Consider the following 19,830-nt stretch of genomic DNA (forward strand, 5'->3'; position numbering starts at 1 on the left):
TTATTGTCAGTTTAAGTCAGACAAAACACTGATATTACCATATATCAGGGGTAACAAGTGCTATATGAATGCAAATCTTTCTTTCCCTTTTATCCATCCGCTATCCTTCTCACTCCAAGTAACAGACTAATATCCACCACTGAAATTACCTCATATTTCACCATATTAATTCACCACTAATCCTTTATAGGCTCCCTGAATAGCATGCGTCAACAAGCGAGCGATAAATAAAAACAAACCTTTGTCCTCCTCTATCCTTCTGCTATCATTCCAAATCCAAATAACTGACTAACCTATCCACCACTTAAAATGTACTTGCATGTTTCACTATACAAATTCAACACTAATCCTCTGTGGGTCCCGGAGTAGCGTGCTACCCGCCGAAAAAGCACTTTGACGCCTCGTCAGGGGTAGTAAGCGCTATATAAATGCAATTACAATACAATACAATACAATATTAACCAGAGAACATCTTCTGCCAACAATGCACTATCATACCTTTAATTGAGACAGAGTACACCTTTCTCCACCTCCACCCTCCTCTCCATCTTGTCAGTTGTTTCTGGGTCATCTCCCACAATAAGTTAATTGCAGTTGCTATACTATTCCATTCAAAGTTAAGCAAATAGGCGAAGCACACCAAGTCCTTGAGGATACGTGCTTTCTCTACTGATTATCATCAGCATTCAGACTAGAAGTTTTTACGTTTACCAAGTGCCTGAATGGATTCGCCTGCCATAGATTTTTTATGCCAAGAGTACAATGTTGGCGCTACAATATGTTTTCAATGTCGGGCTATTACTTTTTTTCTCTAAAACTAAAATGTCATAAATTTCGTTCCATTCTTTGTTCTCGGTGAACTTCTGCGTTTCTGGTTTCAAGTCTAAAACTGCTACCCTCGGAATCTTCGGGATAAGGGAGTCCATTGTTTTCTTTATGGGTGCAAGAACGTCTTCCCAAGAAAAAGGGGAACATTTTGGGAAGCTTCACCACAAATGGAATTAATTGCCCCTTTACCCACATTATCTCAGGCAATGATCACTGGCGCCAAAGAATATCTTACACAGCTTGTCCATGGTCAAGTTCCAACATATTACAACCTTAATGCAGGATTCCATTTGGATGACTGATTTATTATTTGTGTGTAATTTCACCCATGATCGTTCAGGAACATCTCTACCCAACACTGTGCCGCATATAATCCCATCTCTCATGAACATTGTGCTGGGAGTGGGGAGGGAGGGTGGCAGTATCTTGTATATTTTTTAAAATTGGCACTGCCATATTTCCTAAAGATGTCACCAATTATGTGAAAGGAGTATGTGATCGTCACTGCATCTCTAATTGTCAATTTGTCACCCAATGCTTTAGTTGATAGTAGATAAATCACTCTTGTTGGGTCACTTTATACACACTTTCACAATTATCAAATGATCTAATTTACCTTCCCACAGTCATCTTCCACTAGTATGTTGTGTGCCACCTATGCAAGCCTCGTTTCACTTTGTCAATTAGTTGTGCTATGCTGGGCAAAACAAGGTCAGGGATCCGAGCTGAAATATTTACACTACGCTAGCACCCTGAGTGTTCCTTGACCGTAAAGGAGTGTGTTCTATAACACAGTCACGGTATGCCCTCGTCATTTGTAGCACCAACAACTCCTATTTATCTGCCTTAATGTTGCATTAAGAGTCTTTCTCAAATTGTACCAAGAGTTTGCGATGAGGTAATGAGCTCACTGGGTCAGTTAGATAAAGCAAGATGTTCTCTGCAAAGACTGAAATCTTGTGCTATGCTATTTACACACTGCTAAACGTTCTATGGCAAAAAGAAGTGGTGACATGGGCATTTTTGTCTCGTGCCTTTATATAGCCCAACAGAGTGGGCTACACTGGCCGATAAAGGACAGTTCCAGCGGCAAGGGCCTTTAACAAGAGAGCAGTAATGTAAATGTACAGGAATTTATATAGCGCAAATCACCAAGCGGTTTCTAAGCGCTTGCTTAGGGAACCCATCCTGGTATTCCCCTGTGAGATAACCCCGGCAGGGTATCCGCAAGGTGAAAGCCAGGCATCCCGCCACGAGGGGCCGTTGTGGAGATTAAGCAAGCTATTGCCCAGAGTCGCAGAGTGTGAACCCGTGAATGGAGTAGGCACCGGAGCGAGAATTGTCGAGGCCATGGACATTTTAGGACTCAAGACCCCGCCGAGCCGGGAATTGAACCGTGGTCCTAGGCTGACCTCTGCATCCAGGTCTGCCTCCTCTAACCAGTGAGCCACACTTCTCCACACTTTTTTATGCCCTGTATAGCTGCTACAATGTGCAGTATGACTATTAGAACATTCCAGCCCTTGAGGGTGGAATATCCTAATCACAAAAACAATGTTGTGAAGTCCAATCAAATAAATAAAAATATGATGAGAAGCAGTACAATGTAGTCGTTTCTTTATTCTGAAGGAGAAACTCCACCTACTGCCCAGCAGCACTATGCCCACTAAACAACGGTCTTCACAGCTTCACTTCAAAACCAAACATTCTAATATTTTATCTGTAGCATACCAATACAGGAAAGGTATATCTCACATAAAGAAATACAAATTAAAACACTAAAAACAACACAATACCACACAAGGCTTTTCAGAGCTGGAGGGGGTTTAAATCCCTGAGGTTCCAAAGCCTTTATTTCGCAGCTGTTGCTGTCATTGTTCAACAGCTAATAGTCACGCGTAAGGCCATGGCTATTAGCTGTTAAACAATCACAGCAATAGCCATAGCAAGCATTGAAGTTGCAATAGGTCTCGCCTTTGACTAAGTTAAACCATTTGCTTTGCTAATGGTATTGTTTAGCAAAGCAAATGGCTTTGACTTAATGAAAGGCGAGACCTATTGCATTTTTAATGCTTGTTTCATTTAAGAAGCTTGTGCCAAACCTGACTGGATTTGGGAAACGAGATGGAGCTATACTGCACATACTTGTTAACACTAGAGAACTTCAGGCTGGTGGACTGAAAGTTCAAACAGATAAACAGTGATTCGTGTCGCAGAACCATCTACTCTGCTGCAAAGGCTCCCTGGCTGCTATACGGACAAGAAAATACAGCAAGAATCTGTTGCACCACTGATAGCTCCGCCCCTGAAAATGGCGTATAACAAACAGCATATTAAAACAGATGTGCACAAGGTATGCAGCTCTGCTACAAACGCATCGTCCCTAATTCACACCGCTTCACTGGCTCCTTACCTGCAGGAGCAGCCACGGGGTTTCCCAAACAACAGGCTCTTTATTGAAAGTTTTTGAATTTGTTTAAAAAAATCCTCCAGGACTTTCCACTTCCCTTAGTTACTGCGCACTGAGTGAGTCACCTGTTCTCTAGAGTGAAAATAGTTTTTAGAGCGCAGAGGGAAAGCGGTCCTGTTAAGAAGTTCCGAAACAGGCTCTCGGCAGGAAGCCAGCCGTTTTGGGCAGTGATGTTAAAAGTTACAGTAAGAACTACTGGTGCCCCTTTGTAGGGCCATTGGGAGGGATTCCATATTGCCACTAGACCGACTGAAGGACCAATGGGATGGGGATATAGCCGGTCCGAAAGCGGATAAGGTCTCCAGAACTGCCTGCTTTGACCGAATTAGTTTTTATACATTCCACCGGCCTTATCTGATCCTGGAGCGTATTAATCGCGATTTTGCCAGGGAGGGAGGACGCACAATGCCCGAGGTGTACTTCGGTGGGAGCGACATACTTCCACATAGTGTGGAGCTGCACTTCATTAGCATATTACTGGACAGAAGTGACGCAGGAGACGGCTAGGATCACGGAGAGGGTGATTCCATGCACACTGACACATGTACTGCTGGGTTTGTTCCCACATACAGCCAAAACTAGAACCACCGGCAGGTTCCAAGACCTTGCCTTTGTCCTGTCGAAGTGAGAAATGACTTGCAACTGGAAAGACCCGAGGGGCCCCAGTGTACAGGTGTGGAAGCGGGAGCTAGTAAAATGGGTGGGCTGTGAGAGCAGGATCCTTCTAAGGAATGCGCAGCAAGGGATAGGCAGGGAGGAGAGAGCCATGGAGTGAGAGGCATTGCTAAATGACATACAGCGGGATGGGCAGGCATCTGACGCTTCTAACCCTGAGAGGCCACCACAGCAGGAGCTTCAATAGCGGCGGAGACAGGTAGAGATTACACAGGGGATCCCGAATAGGGGTGGACATATACCATTCTTCCAGGGACTGGTAGCTACTGAGCAGGGGATACCTGGGGCAGAATTTCTCACATGGTCTGACACAAGGAGGGATGCTTCCGAGCTACGGAAATATACTGAAGACAGCAGTGCGGTTTAGGGAGGGCGGGGGGCAGTTAATTGTTTGGATGGATGGGGGGAGGAGGAGGGGTAAAAGGGGCATATCCAGTGGGTCATATTTAGGCACCGAGAGGAGACGACAGAAAAACAGACTCTGAAGGGCCATAGAGTATTTTGCATTGGATAAGTCCAGAATGTATGTGTTTCATGATGTAAAATGATTCAGCTTGATATTAAATGCCAATAAAATCTGCTTAAAAAAAAGAACTACTGAAGCCCGCCGAATGCGCCATATGAAACGCATCAGCGGGAGGTAACCTGAAAGACGGGAGCCTGGCTGCAGAACTCTGGGGGCTGGAAAAAAAGTGCTTAGCAGCTAATTAAGAGACACTGTCTCCCGCCGCAAGTAAAAGGACAAATGTCGGTGGGTGGGGCCAAAAGCGGACAGGGTGGTAACCCTTAGTGTAATGATTGCCTCCGGTGCAATCATTACACTGTGTTTTGCATCATCCAAGATGCAAAACGATGCACACCAATCGAAACTGTAGGCGGGGCCGGAACATGACTTCTGGAATCGTATCGATTACAAGAAGCATTCACATGGCGAGAGCAGCGCATGCGCTGCCCACGCCAGGCGAGAACTAAAAAGGGGCTCAAGTCAGCTCCTGGTTCTCTGTGGGCTCGGCTACACTGCTTTTTCTCTTTCAGTCAAGCAGAGAGACCCAGGAGAAGAGCAGCAATAACCTCCCTCCTTCCGAGGCTCCAGTGACTTCTTGAACTATGACAGGAGGGAGAGGGAAGGCTCTGGTGTGCCCTGGAGCATAGCCTCTGTACTTCATTCTCCCCTGCCCGCTTTTATATATTTTGGAGGGACAGAGAAAGAGAAAGGCAGAGGTTGTGTATTAGAACCTTGAAATGTTGAGAGCAGCAGGCCTATACCAGTTTATATAGGCTGCTGCTGCTCCATTGTCTTCAGTGGAGCTCTCAACATTTTAATGTTCTAATATATATTAAAACTATCTGAGAATATTTCCTTGAGTATAATCATAGCTCTTGGTTGTGTACATGGTACCATAATCACACTGATCCTTTCCACCCCAAATCAAAACTTCCTCATCACAGATTTCAAGAAAGACCAGCTCACCTTGTCAAACACCTTTTTGGTGACTAGCCTCCTACATTATCAAACATCTGTCTGTTGCCGAGTAGCCTAGCTGGTCGTTAGGGATTAGGTCTGTTAAGAATTCCAGCTGTTTCTTGTATAGGATTTTCATATGGGCCATAATAATACATGCAAATGTGCAATCAGTCCATTAATTAGGTGCACACATTATAAGTTCCTTCCCCGGTTTGGGAAACAGCACAACATATGCGTCACTCATAGATTCAGTCACGCCTGCCTTGTCTGCACAGTTGAAACATTTCCGTAACAATTGGCATCAGGTAGTTCACAAATGTTTAGAAAAATTAATTTGTAATCTTATCAGCCAGGTGACTGGCAAGATTTAAATAATTTGATAACCAACAAAATAACCTCATTCATTGAGAAGGGCCCAGTAAGTCCACCTGTTTGGTTTTCTGTCATTGTGAGGAACCACAATCCCTCAAAAATTAAGAACTGATTCTCAGAGGAGTCCTCCCACATGTCTACATAGAGCTGTTTTGAATACTCGGGTAAGGCAGCTCCCAACTCCCTTTTTCCAAAGACTCATTCCAAGTCTTGTCTCTCAGTGCACTGCATGATCTCCCTTTTCCATGTGACATAATGGGTTCATGCCAACAACGTCTAGGCTTTATTGCAGAGTATGTTTGTTTCCCATCTCAAGAATGGACAAGCTTTTTCCTACTTAGTTGCTAATAAAGTGTTCAGTTGGTCTCTGGGGATAATAACTTGTCTCGCGTTAGATATGTTCTCTGGCATTATGTGTTTATTTTTTATAATTTGGGTCAACAATCTATATCTCTTGTCTATAGGTGCTTGTGCTTTGAGTTTTCCTCTGCGCCCCACCCTCAGTGCATTCCATAGGATGCCCCAGAATATCCCTGGAGAGTTGTGCCTAAAGAGCCTGGGCAATTTCTGACTTGTGTGAAATCCTGCAAAGGTATCTCCCCCGTTTCCACATTCTATCTGTTGGAGCTCTATCTAGCTGCTTCATTTCTACTCCCAGCGGGGCACGGTCTGGAATTCCAGTTATGCTTATGTCACAAATTCCAGCAGCCCAGAAGAGACTTGGACCACATAAATACTAGAGTAGGTGTAGTGGACTTGTAATAGTGAGTGGAATTTCATCCCCGTGGGTGTAAGCCTTGCCATACATCAACTAACCTCATTACCTTCAAGGTATGTTTGGTTTCAGGTGATTTCACACTAGCTGTCCTATTGAACAACTCAGACCTGTCCATTTCTCCACCCATCTCCCAGTTAAAGTCAACTCACATGCTCACTTTCTTCTCTGCAAATCCCAGAGCTTCCTCGAGGTTTCTTGAAGGAATCCACTTTGTCCTTCATTGAGGATGTAGATTGAGACCACTGTTATAATGTCAGTCCCCAACCTTCATCTGACCAATGCTTGCCAGCCCTGCTGGGCTATTAGTGTTTCACTGCTCATACTGAAACCATTTGCTGCTCCACCAGTTTTTTTGTCTCCTGTACCAAGTAACTGTGTAGAATAGTGCTTTCATTTAAACTTCCCAGAGTCTCCTCTTTTTAGATGTGTTTCTTACATTCCTACTATGCATGCGTTGTATTCTTCAAGTTTAGAGTATACCTTTGATATGTTTTTGGGAGGGGTCAACCCCCACAAAATAAAGATTGAAAGTTTGAGTAGTGTTTGTTAAACTTCCTTCATTTAGCTTTATCTTACTCTATTGACCTTTGATCCCAGCTCTAGCTTTTTACATCTTTCCCCTTACCCCCTCTCTCTCTTGCACCCATTTACTACTGGGGGAAAAAACAACCAAAACAAGCATTGAACAATAAAAAATCTGTGGCCTACTTCATCCTCGAGACCTCACTCAGTCATCTCATTCATGATAAAAAATCTCTTTGGGGGGCCATTGTCAAGTACTAGACACTAAGAACGTCTGTTGAGTTGCCTCTTCTTTATTGCAAGAGGAAAGGACAGCTCATGCCAGTAGCCACTGTGATACGATGCACCGATTAATATATGTGAAAAGCGACATGTGTCTCTTTAAGAGTGTCCCAGTTATTTGGAAAAAACACAAGGGGTAAAAAACCTCATTGGCAATCTTGAAGGTTTTGATTGAAGATATAGATTGCTACTAAAGAGATTAACAAGGCGCCGTACTCCTACTGACATCAGGAAGGAAAAGCATCTAGAGGAAAGTTCAAACAGCAGGGAGCAAGCATCACGATAGAGTGGTGAATAGTGCAACACATGTGGAAACTAATCTGTTGCGATTCACCCGGCACCTGGAATTCCTCCTTATATACTAGCACTTCTGCTAATATCCTATGTGCAAAAAACCATCTTGAAGAGGGTTGGTTATAATGCTTCTCCATGCTCCTTTTCTGAAAATCATGGTAGTCTCATGGTAAATCAAAATTCTGACATATTTTGATCAGCATTTTATTCCACGATCCTGCCAGTCCACTACCATCCATGCCTCTTATGCCAGGCAGCTACTGGAGCCCCCTTTCAAGTGGCAGGGAGGTTTAGGTGGCGCAAGCACTCAGCCATGTGTTGAGCACCACATATCAGAACACATCACCTAACAATTTCATTAGCACTTGCTACTCCATAGCCCTTGCTGGGAGTCCTGTATTTCTTGGCTCAGTTCTCTACCAAAATATAACAGCCTGCTGCTGATGGACAATGCTGCTATTGGTCGATTTAGTTATGTAGCTAGACTGTGTATCTGGAGTGCTAGGAATTCAGTGACCCCATCTTTCTCTTCCCTTTTTGTTTTTTGAGTATGGGATATGTTACCATTGATTAGTCTTTAGATGTGCTTAGCCATCCCGGTCTCTGGGTTCACCATGGTTTTCAATCCACTCATTGAGCCTATATCTAGTTCCTCAAGGAAACTTTGATAACAAATGCACTCCCCATTTTTTCCAACGATTCTGCAATTGGTCGGTTTGAGCAAGTTCCTGCATCAAAAGCTCATTGTCTCCCTGGAAGCTGAAAGGGCTCCTCTTCCAGCACTCTTTAGTGAGCAAGACTTTTTGATGAACAATGCGCCATTTTAGTGACTGGGGCCAGATTTAGACCCTGACGGACATAGTACAATCTGTCAGGTTAATGGAGGATTTAATGTGTGACGTGTGGTTGCTTTTCTTATTTAGAGATTCTTGCAGGCCCAGCGGTCATCTCTCTTGAACTGAACCTCCATCACAACAGTTCTATTTTAAGTACAAAAAGTTTTGCAGATGACTGCTGTCGGTTTTTACAGTTGTCATCCGAACTTTTAACACTTTTTGTTTTTCAAAAACGAACTCCTAAAGTGAGTTTGATATGGGAAAAATAAATAGACTGATGACCTCCACCACCTTGGAGCTTTCTTTGTCTCTCACCACCAGGTTTTCCTTTCTGGTGGCGTACAGAAAATTCCCCCTAAAAAAGCCATCAAGACTGTCAACTCTAAAAAGAACTGGTGGTATGATGGCTTTCCTCCGGCAGCCCCATCTCTGTTAGACCTTCATAGGTAGCTTTCCATTGATAGACCCAATGCGGGCCCATTGACGGAAAACTAATGGTCCTCCTTACTCTAGATAAGGTCATCAGTTTGGCGGACAGGGTATCTTCTCATGTTTGCAAAGGAGTACCTTGTGTGGCAAACTCTAAATCACCCCCTATGTCTCTTGGTCTTTTGGTAATTACATGTTTTTTGGGGGTGCATTCTGTAAACTCTTTAGATCAGGAATTATTTTTATCCTTTTAGATTGATCACTTCTGTGAACAGTCGATTCATGATCCATAAAGTTGGGGACCTCAGCATCTTCCAACAGGTTGTGCTCCTTAATATTGTCACATCGGCCATGATTTTCAAAATACTCAAATTTCAAATGAAGGCATTCAATTTGTTTTTTCATCTTCTTGAGCTTCTGTTTTGTGTCGGATTCCAAAGTTTGTTCTTCCAGGTCCAACCCACACTGGCTCATTTGGTCCACTGTGGAGGTAAGGCTGCTGAAATTTCATTGTGGATTCCTTCCAGTTTCTGTTTCAAATCCATCTTCCATTCCTTGTGCAAGTCATGCAAGTGAGTCCAGATCTTAGAAAAGGTGCCATTGAATTTTTTCCCTGGACATTTTGGGTTTCTTCTGCTGCGATCCATGCCTTCAGAGTGGTACATTTCTTGCTGAGGTGGGACTACAGCAGTCGCCAATGTCATTTTGGTAGTCCTTTTAACAAATATAACTCTTTCTCTGGGGTGTAAAGCTTACCCGGTGCTCCTGCGCCCATGTGGTAAGGCAAGGGCTTCAGCTCATCTTCTGTATTGTCTAAGAATCAAAACATCTCAGCAATCGATCTCATCTCAGGTTGCACAAACGCTTGACAGTTTCGTGGTGACCATCAATTCGCAGACTAGGTTTTTGGTTGCTTTATGTTGCTGCTTCCTGTTAGCGAGGGCTATTTCCTCTATTCACGTAATTTAAATTCGGAAGGAGGGCCTGTCAATTCATAGTTATCTGTTATCATCTACCCTGCACCTGGGATCTTTATTAATGGGGTATTGGTACAAGAGCCCCTGACAAAAAGCAGCTGCGTTCCAACCTGGTCAATGCTTTAATGGGATGGGCTTGTAAATCCCCAGGTTTCGGTGATTTCAAACCCTTCTATTGTGCATTCTGTGGCATGTTTACCTTGAACACATAGACACTGTTATGTTCCTGGGCCTGTGTTCTCATTAGCCAACAGACCATCTTGGGACTCAGATCAGTACCACCCCATCCATTAGTGTAGGTGCGTTTCTGAAGGCCTCTGTGTAAGTCCCCGGGAGTCCCACAATGATGCGCTCTCGGTCACTAAAATCTTCCACGTTCTCTGGACCCCATGTCAGGGTCAGCAAGGGAGAAGGCCCAGAATTCTAACAGGCTGGGTGTTCCCTCCTAGTAGCCGCCTCTTTCCTTTGGGATGGTCTTTTTCACCATCTGCTTGTATGGCTTCGACTTGCTCACCCATAGTGACCACCCATGGCATTGTTTGGTTGACTTAAGCTCAAATAATTCCTTTTCTAGCACTAAAGATGTTTCTTTTTTATTATGTTGATGTCTCAATAGAGTAATCTAGATTACTTGTCTCTGGCCACTGTGCAAAGTTGAAATCCAAGTCTTGTAGTATACCAAATATCATTCCAAGATGGCCCCAGGTGTGCACAAATGTGTGAGCGCACAAGCCATCTTGTAATTATTTTATTTTTATACTTTAGAATTAGTTTATTGTTCCAAGATGATGGACAGACATTTTAAAGTAACTTAAGAAATAAAGCATAGCATGGATGCTGTGCAATCACAAAGAAGTGAGGCGCCCTCTATAGCTGTGCAGCAACTGGTCAGTTGCGAAAATAATGAACCACATTTCTTAAAATAAAGTACACAGGACAGGGGTAGGGGAGGAAGAGGGAAATGGAGACAACAGTGAAGCAGGGGAGTGAATGCGGTTGTGACAAAGTGCAGCTATTAGATGCTTGCACAATCAATTTCATTTTGTTTTGCAAAACAATGGAGTGGGGACCAGGACCGGAGGTACTGAGCAGCAAGAGGAGGGCAGATGGCAAGAGAGAGGAAAGCATACACTTCCACCGAGCCCTAAAAAACAAATGAAAAATATAGTTCCCTTGTTCGGCAGTGGAAGGATACAACCCATCCAGTTAAAAAATGTCAAAAAACATATGTTCCAAGGGTGGGTTAGAAACAAGAACAGGGAGAAAAACCATCAAATTGGGAACATCAGACAGAGATAGTAAAAATAAAAGGCATCCAATCATAAGCAAGGGTCTGACCCAAAGCCTACTCTGTGTATTGCTTTGCACAGAATCTAAAATAGGTACTGAATAAGCACAGCTAAAGCTACTTGTAGGCACGCCCTAAAAAAAAGGCCCCTCTCCAGGACTACCTGTGCAGCACCGAGCTACTGAGGCTTCCCACCACTTTGGTGGGAGCATCCCTACATCATTCTTTCTCTAAGATGGTGGAGGAATTCTTCCAAAGTGTTATCTATGGTGTATCCCGCTTTGCAGGCATCCATGGAGCTGCTTCATATCCTGTGCCCAGTTTAAGAAATAAATAAATCAGAGTAGTGATGTTGCACTGGAGGAAGGATGTGGGGGAAACAAAGTATACTAAAACTTTTTGAGAGGGGTGGGAAGTGAGCACTGAGGATAGGAAAGGACAGACAAAAAGAATATTAATGGAGAAAGATGAGTAGGGCATATCCAGCTGGTTATTCTTACACATCAATTTACATACTTCATCCGCTCAGACAATTATGTTGTCAGTCGCTTGATTGTTCCCCTCCTCATCAAATGCAAATGGCTGTCAATGCCATGCCATTCTATAGCAGCCCTCTTTTCGTACAATCAAGTATCTGTTGCATACACTCATCTTCCCAGACTATAGATTCACATGACCAGTGTGCTGTAGTGATGGCAGCTTGTTTATTCCCTCTGTCAATTGTGTATTTCTGGGTTTTCAGGCAGATGAAGGCGGTGGAGATAAAGGAGACAGCAGCTCAGGTGGTAGCGATGATGACGACAGCGAATCAGACGACAGTGACGATGACAGCGATGAGGACGAGGAAGAGGAGGAGCTGGAGGAAGAGCTGGAGGAACCATTGTCCCTGGAGTGGCCAGACACCAAGAGAAAACAAATAACCTACCTGTTCCTCCTGCCTATTGTTTTCCCTCTCTGGCTAACAGTGCCAGATGTGCGTAGCCCGGTAAGTGACCGAAACCATAATACCTGACATGGAAGGTCCTCTATGTGCTCAAATTGCCTGTCATGAATAGTCCGGTAAGTGACCCATGTCTTCATGCACACAGTAGTAAACATGATGTGCAGACTTGTAAGAGACATGTGTACTAGCGCCAAAAGTTCCCTTTCTGCTCACAGCCTGACAAGTGTCATGTAGTGTGCCAACCAGCTACACTGCGCTCACAGTGGGTCACACGCATCCCAAGGGATTAAATAAAGGACACCTGACTATTCAGGCTCAGTGTGGTAGTACTGCAGTCAACTGGTGGTGGGCTCCGTGTGTTGGGGGTCTCCAGGAATCATCCCAGGCCTTGACACGAGGTCGACCCTGGATCTTTGCACTGCAGACGAGGTGGGTCTCACCCATCATGTGTGCAGAGACGATCCATAGGAGGTGGTGTGCGCTGCTTTGTGGCCTGTGGCTGGCTGCTGTGTGGGTGATAAGGATTTAAAATATGACAGGAGAATAATAATATAGACTACAATCAGTGCTATATTTTTTAACGCCCAGCCGGACGTGAGTTTATTTAAGGAATAATGTAGAATCGTGTTGACCCAGAGAGGGGCCAAGATAAGTGGCAAGATAGGGTACAATCCTGTACCTATCCCAAAAAGGTTAGAAAGAACAAATCAAAGCCAGAGAGATGGAAGAAAGGAAGAAGTTTTTCAGGCAAGAAACAAGTTTTTGAGCCGAAGGGTGACTTGCAATTACAGTAAATAATTTCAACAAATTCACCCTACAGTGTAAACAATTTCAAGTATACATATTAAATCATATGTTACACTGCATAGTGCGTCGACGTTTCGATCCCTAAGGGCTCATAATAAACTGGGATCATCATCAGGACAGTTTTACAATTAATGCCTGCATTAAATTTGCGAAAGCCTGTAAAAAAAGGGGGGAAAAAAGAATAAAAACAAATTTTAAAAGGCATAAGCCTAGACCAAGGAGTTTTTCAAGGATAGTCAACACTCGACAAGGCACAAGTGCAAGTTAAAAAAGGCCATTCTATCATTTGAACTCGCAGGTATTTGACTAATGTGACCGTGATTTTTGATATTTAAAACCGTATTTACAAGTGAAAAAACGGCGCAGTGACATAGAAAAAGTGTCATTCATTGACAATCGTGCGAAACAATTGCTGTGTCCGTAAGGAATTGGGAAAACCTTTGTTGCGTCGTGCATGCTCAGTGATAAAGTGATTCAGCGAGTGAAGTGGTTCTGTATTTAGATGTGATGAACGTAACACTGTCTAGGGGCAATCACCGGGTCCATTAAAGGCAGGGTTTTACCTTTCAGGACCCAGAGTTATGGGTACGGTGGCTCAAGAATTTATTCCCGGTACAGGAAGCTTGATGCTGCTAGGTAAAAGGAATTACCATTAGTAGTGCAGCCACGGGTGTGCAGGGCCAAACTCGGAGATGGACTTTGGGGTCACGGCTTACCTGGCGCTACTGGATGCAGTCGCCTGGGGTTCGCAATGATTCTTCTGACCGGAGGAGGGATATTTCCTACCGGTTCGAAACACAGGATGCTGTGTGATAAATAAGTGTTGCCGTTAGCCTGAAGCTCGGAGTGAGTGGCTATAAGTTAGTTAAGGGAGGAGGGAAGCTTACCTGGCTACGTGTGATGTAGCCATTAAGAGGGGAGTCTGTTTTCCTTCGTTTTGAACAAATTATTCCGTTTTGGAGGAGAAGATAGTCTCCTTTCAATTTTTTCCACGAGGTTGCTGGGGATTACAAGGTAAAAAGTTAGCGGAAGGACCCTATAAGTGACGGAGTTCTCGAGTTAACTCCGTTCCCAGAATGAGGAGAGAGGCTTACCTGGCTACGCTTGATGTAGCCGTCAGGAGGGGAGTTTGTTTTCCTTCGTTTTGGACGAAAATCAATTTTGTCCCACGAGGTTGCTGGGGATTACAAAGTGAGGAAGTTAGGCTTTCGCAAATTTAATGCAGGCATTAATTGTAAAACTGTCCTGATGATGATCCCAGTTTATTATGAGCCCTTAGGGATCGAAACGTCGACGCACTATGCAGTGTAACATATGATTTAATATGTATACTTGAAATTGTTTACACTGTAGGGTGAATTTGTTGAAATTATTTACTGTAATTGCAAGTCACCCTTCGGCTCAAAAACTTGTTTCTTGCCTGAAAAACTTCTTCCTTTCTTCCATCTCTCTGGCTTTGATTTGTTCTTTCTAACCTTTTTGGGATAGGTATAGGATTGTACCCTATCTTGCCACTTATCTTGGCCCCTCTCTGGGTCAACACGATTCTACATTATTCCTTAAATAAACTCACGTCCGGCTGGGCGTTAAAAAATATAGCACTGATTGTAGTCTATATTATTATTCTCCTGTCATATTGTAAATCCTTAGGACCCTGTTCTCTGAAATAAGTTAACTAACCCATGGTCCAAAGGCCCTGTTTTGGGTTCCCTTGTGTTCCAAAAACGCTGTGTGGGTCATGGCACCATTGCATGAGCGCGGGCTGAGTCACCAAGAGAGGATCGGTGTACGGGGCAGGCCTTCAGAAGCTGCAATCGCGGAGAGGCAGCCGTGCACACCCATGATGCTGTCCCACGACAAGGGCAGCGGAAAGGCGTCCGAAGCGCAAGGCATCGAAAAATAAAACAAAAACATGTAGATCAAAAGAAGGAAAATAAGAGATAGCAATACGGCAAAGGTAACAAAAGTGTGTCAGTGGCCGGTTGGAGGAACAGTGAGGGAAAGTGCGAGCAACCATTCATCACCGAAGGTGTGGCGCAGAAATGAACTATAAAAAAACACACAAGATGATGGACAGAATGTTGCACATTGGCAAAACATTCACCCCAGTCGCAGATCTGGGTTTAATCCATTGTTATTTTGCTCACCACGCCACCCCAGTTCAGACATGGCCATATGCAAATCAGTCTTGAACCTGTGCCTCATGGGAACAGTCCAGCCCGAACTGCCAAGACATGTCTTCCCAGGACCAGAATCAAGCATCCTAGGACCGGTTTCTGGATATCAGCCGTCATCAGCCAGGATAGCTTGACTCCAGTGGTGTAGTGAGCACGGGACCCACGTCTGGGCATACCCATCCCACATAGGGAGAACAGCAAAACACACAAGATGATAGACGGAATGTTGCACATTGGCGAAACATTCACCCCCTCTGACAGATCTGGGTTTAATCCGTCGTTATTTTGCTCACCACGCCACCCCAGTTCAGAGATAGCCATATGCAAATCAGTCTTGACCCTGTGCCTCATGGGAACAGTCCAGCTCGAATGCAGAAATGTACTATGATATCCGTGGCCATCACCGAAGCGACTGAGGAAGGAACAGTCGGTTGGTGGGAACCAAAAGTTCTGGAGGTGCCATTTCCAGTGGAAATCGAAACCAAACCACAAAAATATTTAACAAAGAAGGCTACATAATACTCTGCATACTACATGTGGTCGGGGGGAGTGGAGTAGGTCAGATCCAGGCACAGTGAAGAATCAGAGCAGTGATTATCCAGAAATGTCGGTACCAGATAGGGGTGCAGGGGCGGCAGTTCCAGATCCACCCGTGCAAAACAAGAGTGTGCAAGCGTCAGTGGCAGCTCTCCTGCCAGCTGGGGAACCCAAAGACCGCCGCACCGAGCTGGTGCCAATGGGTTGGGAGGCTCAACCATTACTTCAGGGCCACATGGGAGACAGATGGCGCTGTCAAATGATCTTTCATGCTCCACATGGGTGGTGATGAACTGTATGACCTATTTGAGAACTTATCAAACACTGGAAGCGATGACAATTTTGACACACCAGTAACTTTGCTTAGACATCATTTCGATCAACAACTGAATCTGGATTATAAATTATTCAAGCTGCGACAGGCACGCCATTTTGAGAGTGAATCAGTTTACATGTTCTTTGCATGGCTACGCTAGTTGCTCAGCTCATGCTCCAGCATTGAGAAACAGGATGAGAGCAGGGCGCAACCAATACATGGGTGTAAATCCTCCAATCTCCACAAACTCATACTCAAACTATGCCAGTCAGGCATCACACTGGATGATATATTTATACTGGCGAGATCTCATGAAGTGCCAGAAGAAGCCTGCAGGGCCTGGCATTATGATGATCAAGGAGGAACAAGTGGAAGCTCTACGATGGCAGCCAGTGAATGCAAGAGGCGTTGTCATTCCCAAAGTGGATGAACAGCCATGTGGGAATTGTGGGATGGTCTGCCACGTGTGTGCCCAGCATGAGGCAAAGAGTGCCTCAAATGTGGAGGATCCAATCTCTTCGCTAAAGTCTGCTGAACATCTAAGACACAAGGCACTGCAGGTATGAGAGGGAGGAGACCAATCAACATGAGGTGTCGCTCCCTGGAAGATTGCGAATAGGACCCTGGCCCCCTCTTCAATGGACGAAAGAGGGCCAGTTTGAGGATGAAGAAGATGAGGATGTGTTCACCAATTCTTTCACAGGATGGAAAAACCAGAAACGCAGGCCGCTGCCGATGTGTCACATCAATGTAAATGAGGTGTCTATAACAACACTCATCAATATAGGAGCATCAGTCATTGACTCTGAGCAATTCCAGAAACTGCGTCCAGGTTCAATGATCCTCCAGATAAAGGCAATCATAAATACATATGGAGATCTAATTCAATTGCTAGGGGCCATTGAGGTGGAAGTATCCAGTGGTGTTGTGAGAACCCGAGCCAAATTTCATGTGATTCAAGACGGCACTGGAACCGTAGTAAGGTGTCACAATACAGAGGACCTTGGGCTGGTGTTCTTCACTAAGCAAGTCCATAAATCTCATGCAGATACCATGCTGTCTAAATTCCTGCAGCTATTTCAAAGGCTGGAATGCCTGAAGGGGGTGCAAATGAAACTTCACATTGGTGAAATGGTGAGGCCTGAAGCCCAATGGCACTGACGGGTGCTCGTTCACCTGAGGCCACAAGTGGAAAAAGAACTTGACCACCTAGAAAAGGAGGAGGTATTTGAAAAAGTCACAGGGTCGATACCGTAGGTACCGCTGATGGTCATCGCCCCAAAACTAAACAGTCAGGGGCGATAAGGCTGTGCATTGACATGAGACTGCCCAACAAGGCCATTCACCGCAAGAGACATACAACTCCCATCATAGACAAAATATTGGCAGATTTAAATGGGGCAAAATGGTTCTACAACCTAAATTTGAGCTCTCGTTGGAAGAATCAAGCAGATACATAACATTTTCCATGCATGTGGGGCTGTGCAGATTCAAACGACTCAACTTTGGATCGTCCTCAGCAGCGGAGGTATTTCAGGACACAATTAGAGAGGCTCTTTCAGCTCTGATGAGTGTGGTAATGTCAGGGATGAGATACTCATTTGTTCCAGCACTTTAGAAGACCATCACACATGACTCCGAGCTACCTTACAGTGGCTGTCGGACTGTGAATTAACCTTACACAGGCATAAATGCCTATCCTACACCAATGAGATAGAGTTCTTTGGCTACAAGTTTTCAGCTGAAGGGCTAACTTTAGGCGTTCAAGAAATCAAGGTCATCAAGGTGGCGGCCGTCCCAGGAAGTCCCAGGCCAATTATTGTGACTGTTTCAATTCCCAGCTAGCCACACTCCCGTAGCTAGCCCCTCAGGGCACTGACAAAAAAAGATGTCCCATGGGAATGGAATAGTGCAGCTGCAGGGTCACTTGGTGAAATCAAAGACATTCTCTTACAGGACGCCACCATGGCTTATTTTGGACAGCTATAAGAATGGAACAGGTTGTGGATCTGAGTATCGTGCGGTTTGGAGTGGTCCAATTACAAATGAAAAAAGAAGGAGAATGGGCCTCAGTAGCCTATGCGAGCAGGGCTTTGACTGATGTGGAAATGCGCTTTGTGCAAATTGAAAGGGAGACCCTAGCAATTTGATGGACGTGCAAGCATTTCCATCTGAATCTATGTGGAAATAAATGTCAAGTTGTTACTGATCACAAGCCCTTAGTGCCACTGTTTGCAGGTACTGCCCTAAATGGGCCGCCAAAGATAGCAAGGTGGGCGGTCCAATTACAACAATATTCTTTTGAGGTGACCTACCGGCTTTATCTGTCAAGATACTCAGTAATGATCAAAGCCAGTCACACACCTCAGGATGACCTAGGAACAGAAGACTTTGTTAGAATGGTCACAGAGCCCCTGGGAACGCTCATTGATAGAAATCGCAGAGCACACATAAGCTGACCGGTGTCTGCAGAAAGTGAAGCTGATTTTAGCAGGACATCGGTGGAGATGTTCCCTAGATCGAGCTCGATTTTTAACCTCTGAGGACCAGGAGATACAAGTGCAACTATGGTGCTGTCGAGAAGAGGTTAGTGAGTGTGAGGAAGGGCTCGTGCTATATGAACATGAAATTGCCATATCCTGGGAGCTGTAGGAGAGGATGATGGAGCTAGCCCATCATGCTCACCAAAGCAATGCAAAGGCAGGACTCAGAAGAAAGGTATGGTTCCCAGGCATTGACAAAATGGTTGAAGAGAGAGTCAGGATTGCTATGCCTGCATCATTACAGGGAGTGGACCACCTGTTGCACCTATCATCACGGAGGAAGCCTGCCCCCAGCTATGGCCATCACTCAGCATGGACTTCAGCAGTTTTCTCGATGACCGGATGACGCTGTTCATTATGGACAGTTATTCCAAGTTTCTGGCCGTGGAAGTGGTGAGTTTAATGGCTTAACTTTGTGTGCAACCTGCCCTTGAGAAGATGTTTGCACTACTCGGTCTACCGGACAAAATCAAGACCCGACAATGGCCAGCCCTTCCAGGGTCAAGAATGTAATGATTACCCACACCAGCGTAACATTAGACATCACCGCAAGTAAACGGTGAAGTGGAGTGGTTCATGAGAACTTCTAAATAAAACCCTGCTGATAGGGGTAGAGCATGGTGAAAATCCAGGGTGCAGCCTTCATCAAATTCTATATGCATATCGGCAGACACAACATTGCACTACATGGTGTGCGCTAAGTGACCTACTGATAAAATGTCTGGTACGAGACATCTTGCCTGCTGAGCCTCAATGGCAGCCCATAGTTCTCGAAGGAACATTAGGCTTAAGACCAAAGAAGGACCAACAATGAGAGGGCAAGTCAGGACCAAGGAGTGGTGATTGCGGCCTTGCAGGTGGGCGATCGGGTGGTAATCAAGAACTTTACCCCAATGGAAGTTCAGGACTCCTTTTGAGAGAGATGAATTGGAAGTTGTGTAGTTGTGTAGAATGGGCAGCACAGAGGTCTCAAGAAACGTATCATGGTTCCGGAAGTTTCTAAGCAACAGGTCTGTCGGATGCATTTTGGAACGACGGGCGGGATTCGGACCACTGGGCAAGGGGAAACCCTGAGCCCAGAAAGAGGAGGCAGCCCGGGCCATGATGGGAGAATGGCAACTAACGAAAGCCACTCAGCTGAGTGAGAGTACAGTAACCAGGAACAACCTGGCAAAAGAGACCATCCCTATCATCTTAGGGAAAATCCTTGCCCCAGCCTAAGGCTGCGAGACTAGTGTGCAGAATATCCAGGCCATGAACAATCAAGGGCAGAAGAAGCCAGCTGTACAGT

At 44.9% G+C, this 19,830-nt stretch overlaps 1 protein-coding gene across 2 annotated transcripts in view; it reads left to right on the forward strand.

The window, feature by feature from the left end:
• Nucleotides 1-19,830, forward strand: part of SLC24A1 (solute carrier family 24 member 1) — a 121,478-nt gene that overhangs the window by 84,030 nt on the left and 17,618 nt on the right. For both annotated transcript variants that reach the window (XM_086958957.1, XM_086958958.1), the window contains exon 6: nucleotides 11,959-12,201. In XM_086958957.1, the coding sequence (XP_086815083.1) occupies nucleotides 11,959-12,201 (243 nt within the window). The remainder of the gene's footprint in view (nucleotides 1-11,958; nucleotides 12,202-19,830) is intronic.

This window comes from Lissotriton vulgaris, chromosome 2_1, assembly GCF_964263255.1.
Source record: "Lissotriton vulgaris chromosome 2_1, aLisVul1.2, whole genome shotgun sequence".
In the NCBI taxonomy this organism is placed as follows: Eukaryota; Metazoa; Chordata; class Amphibia; order Caudata; family Salamandridae; genus Lissotriton; species Lissotriton vulgaris.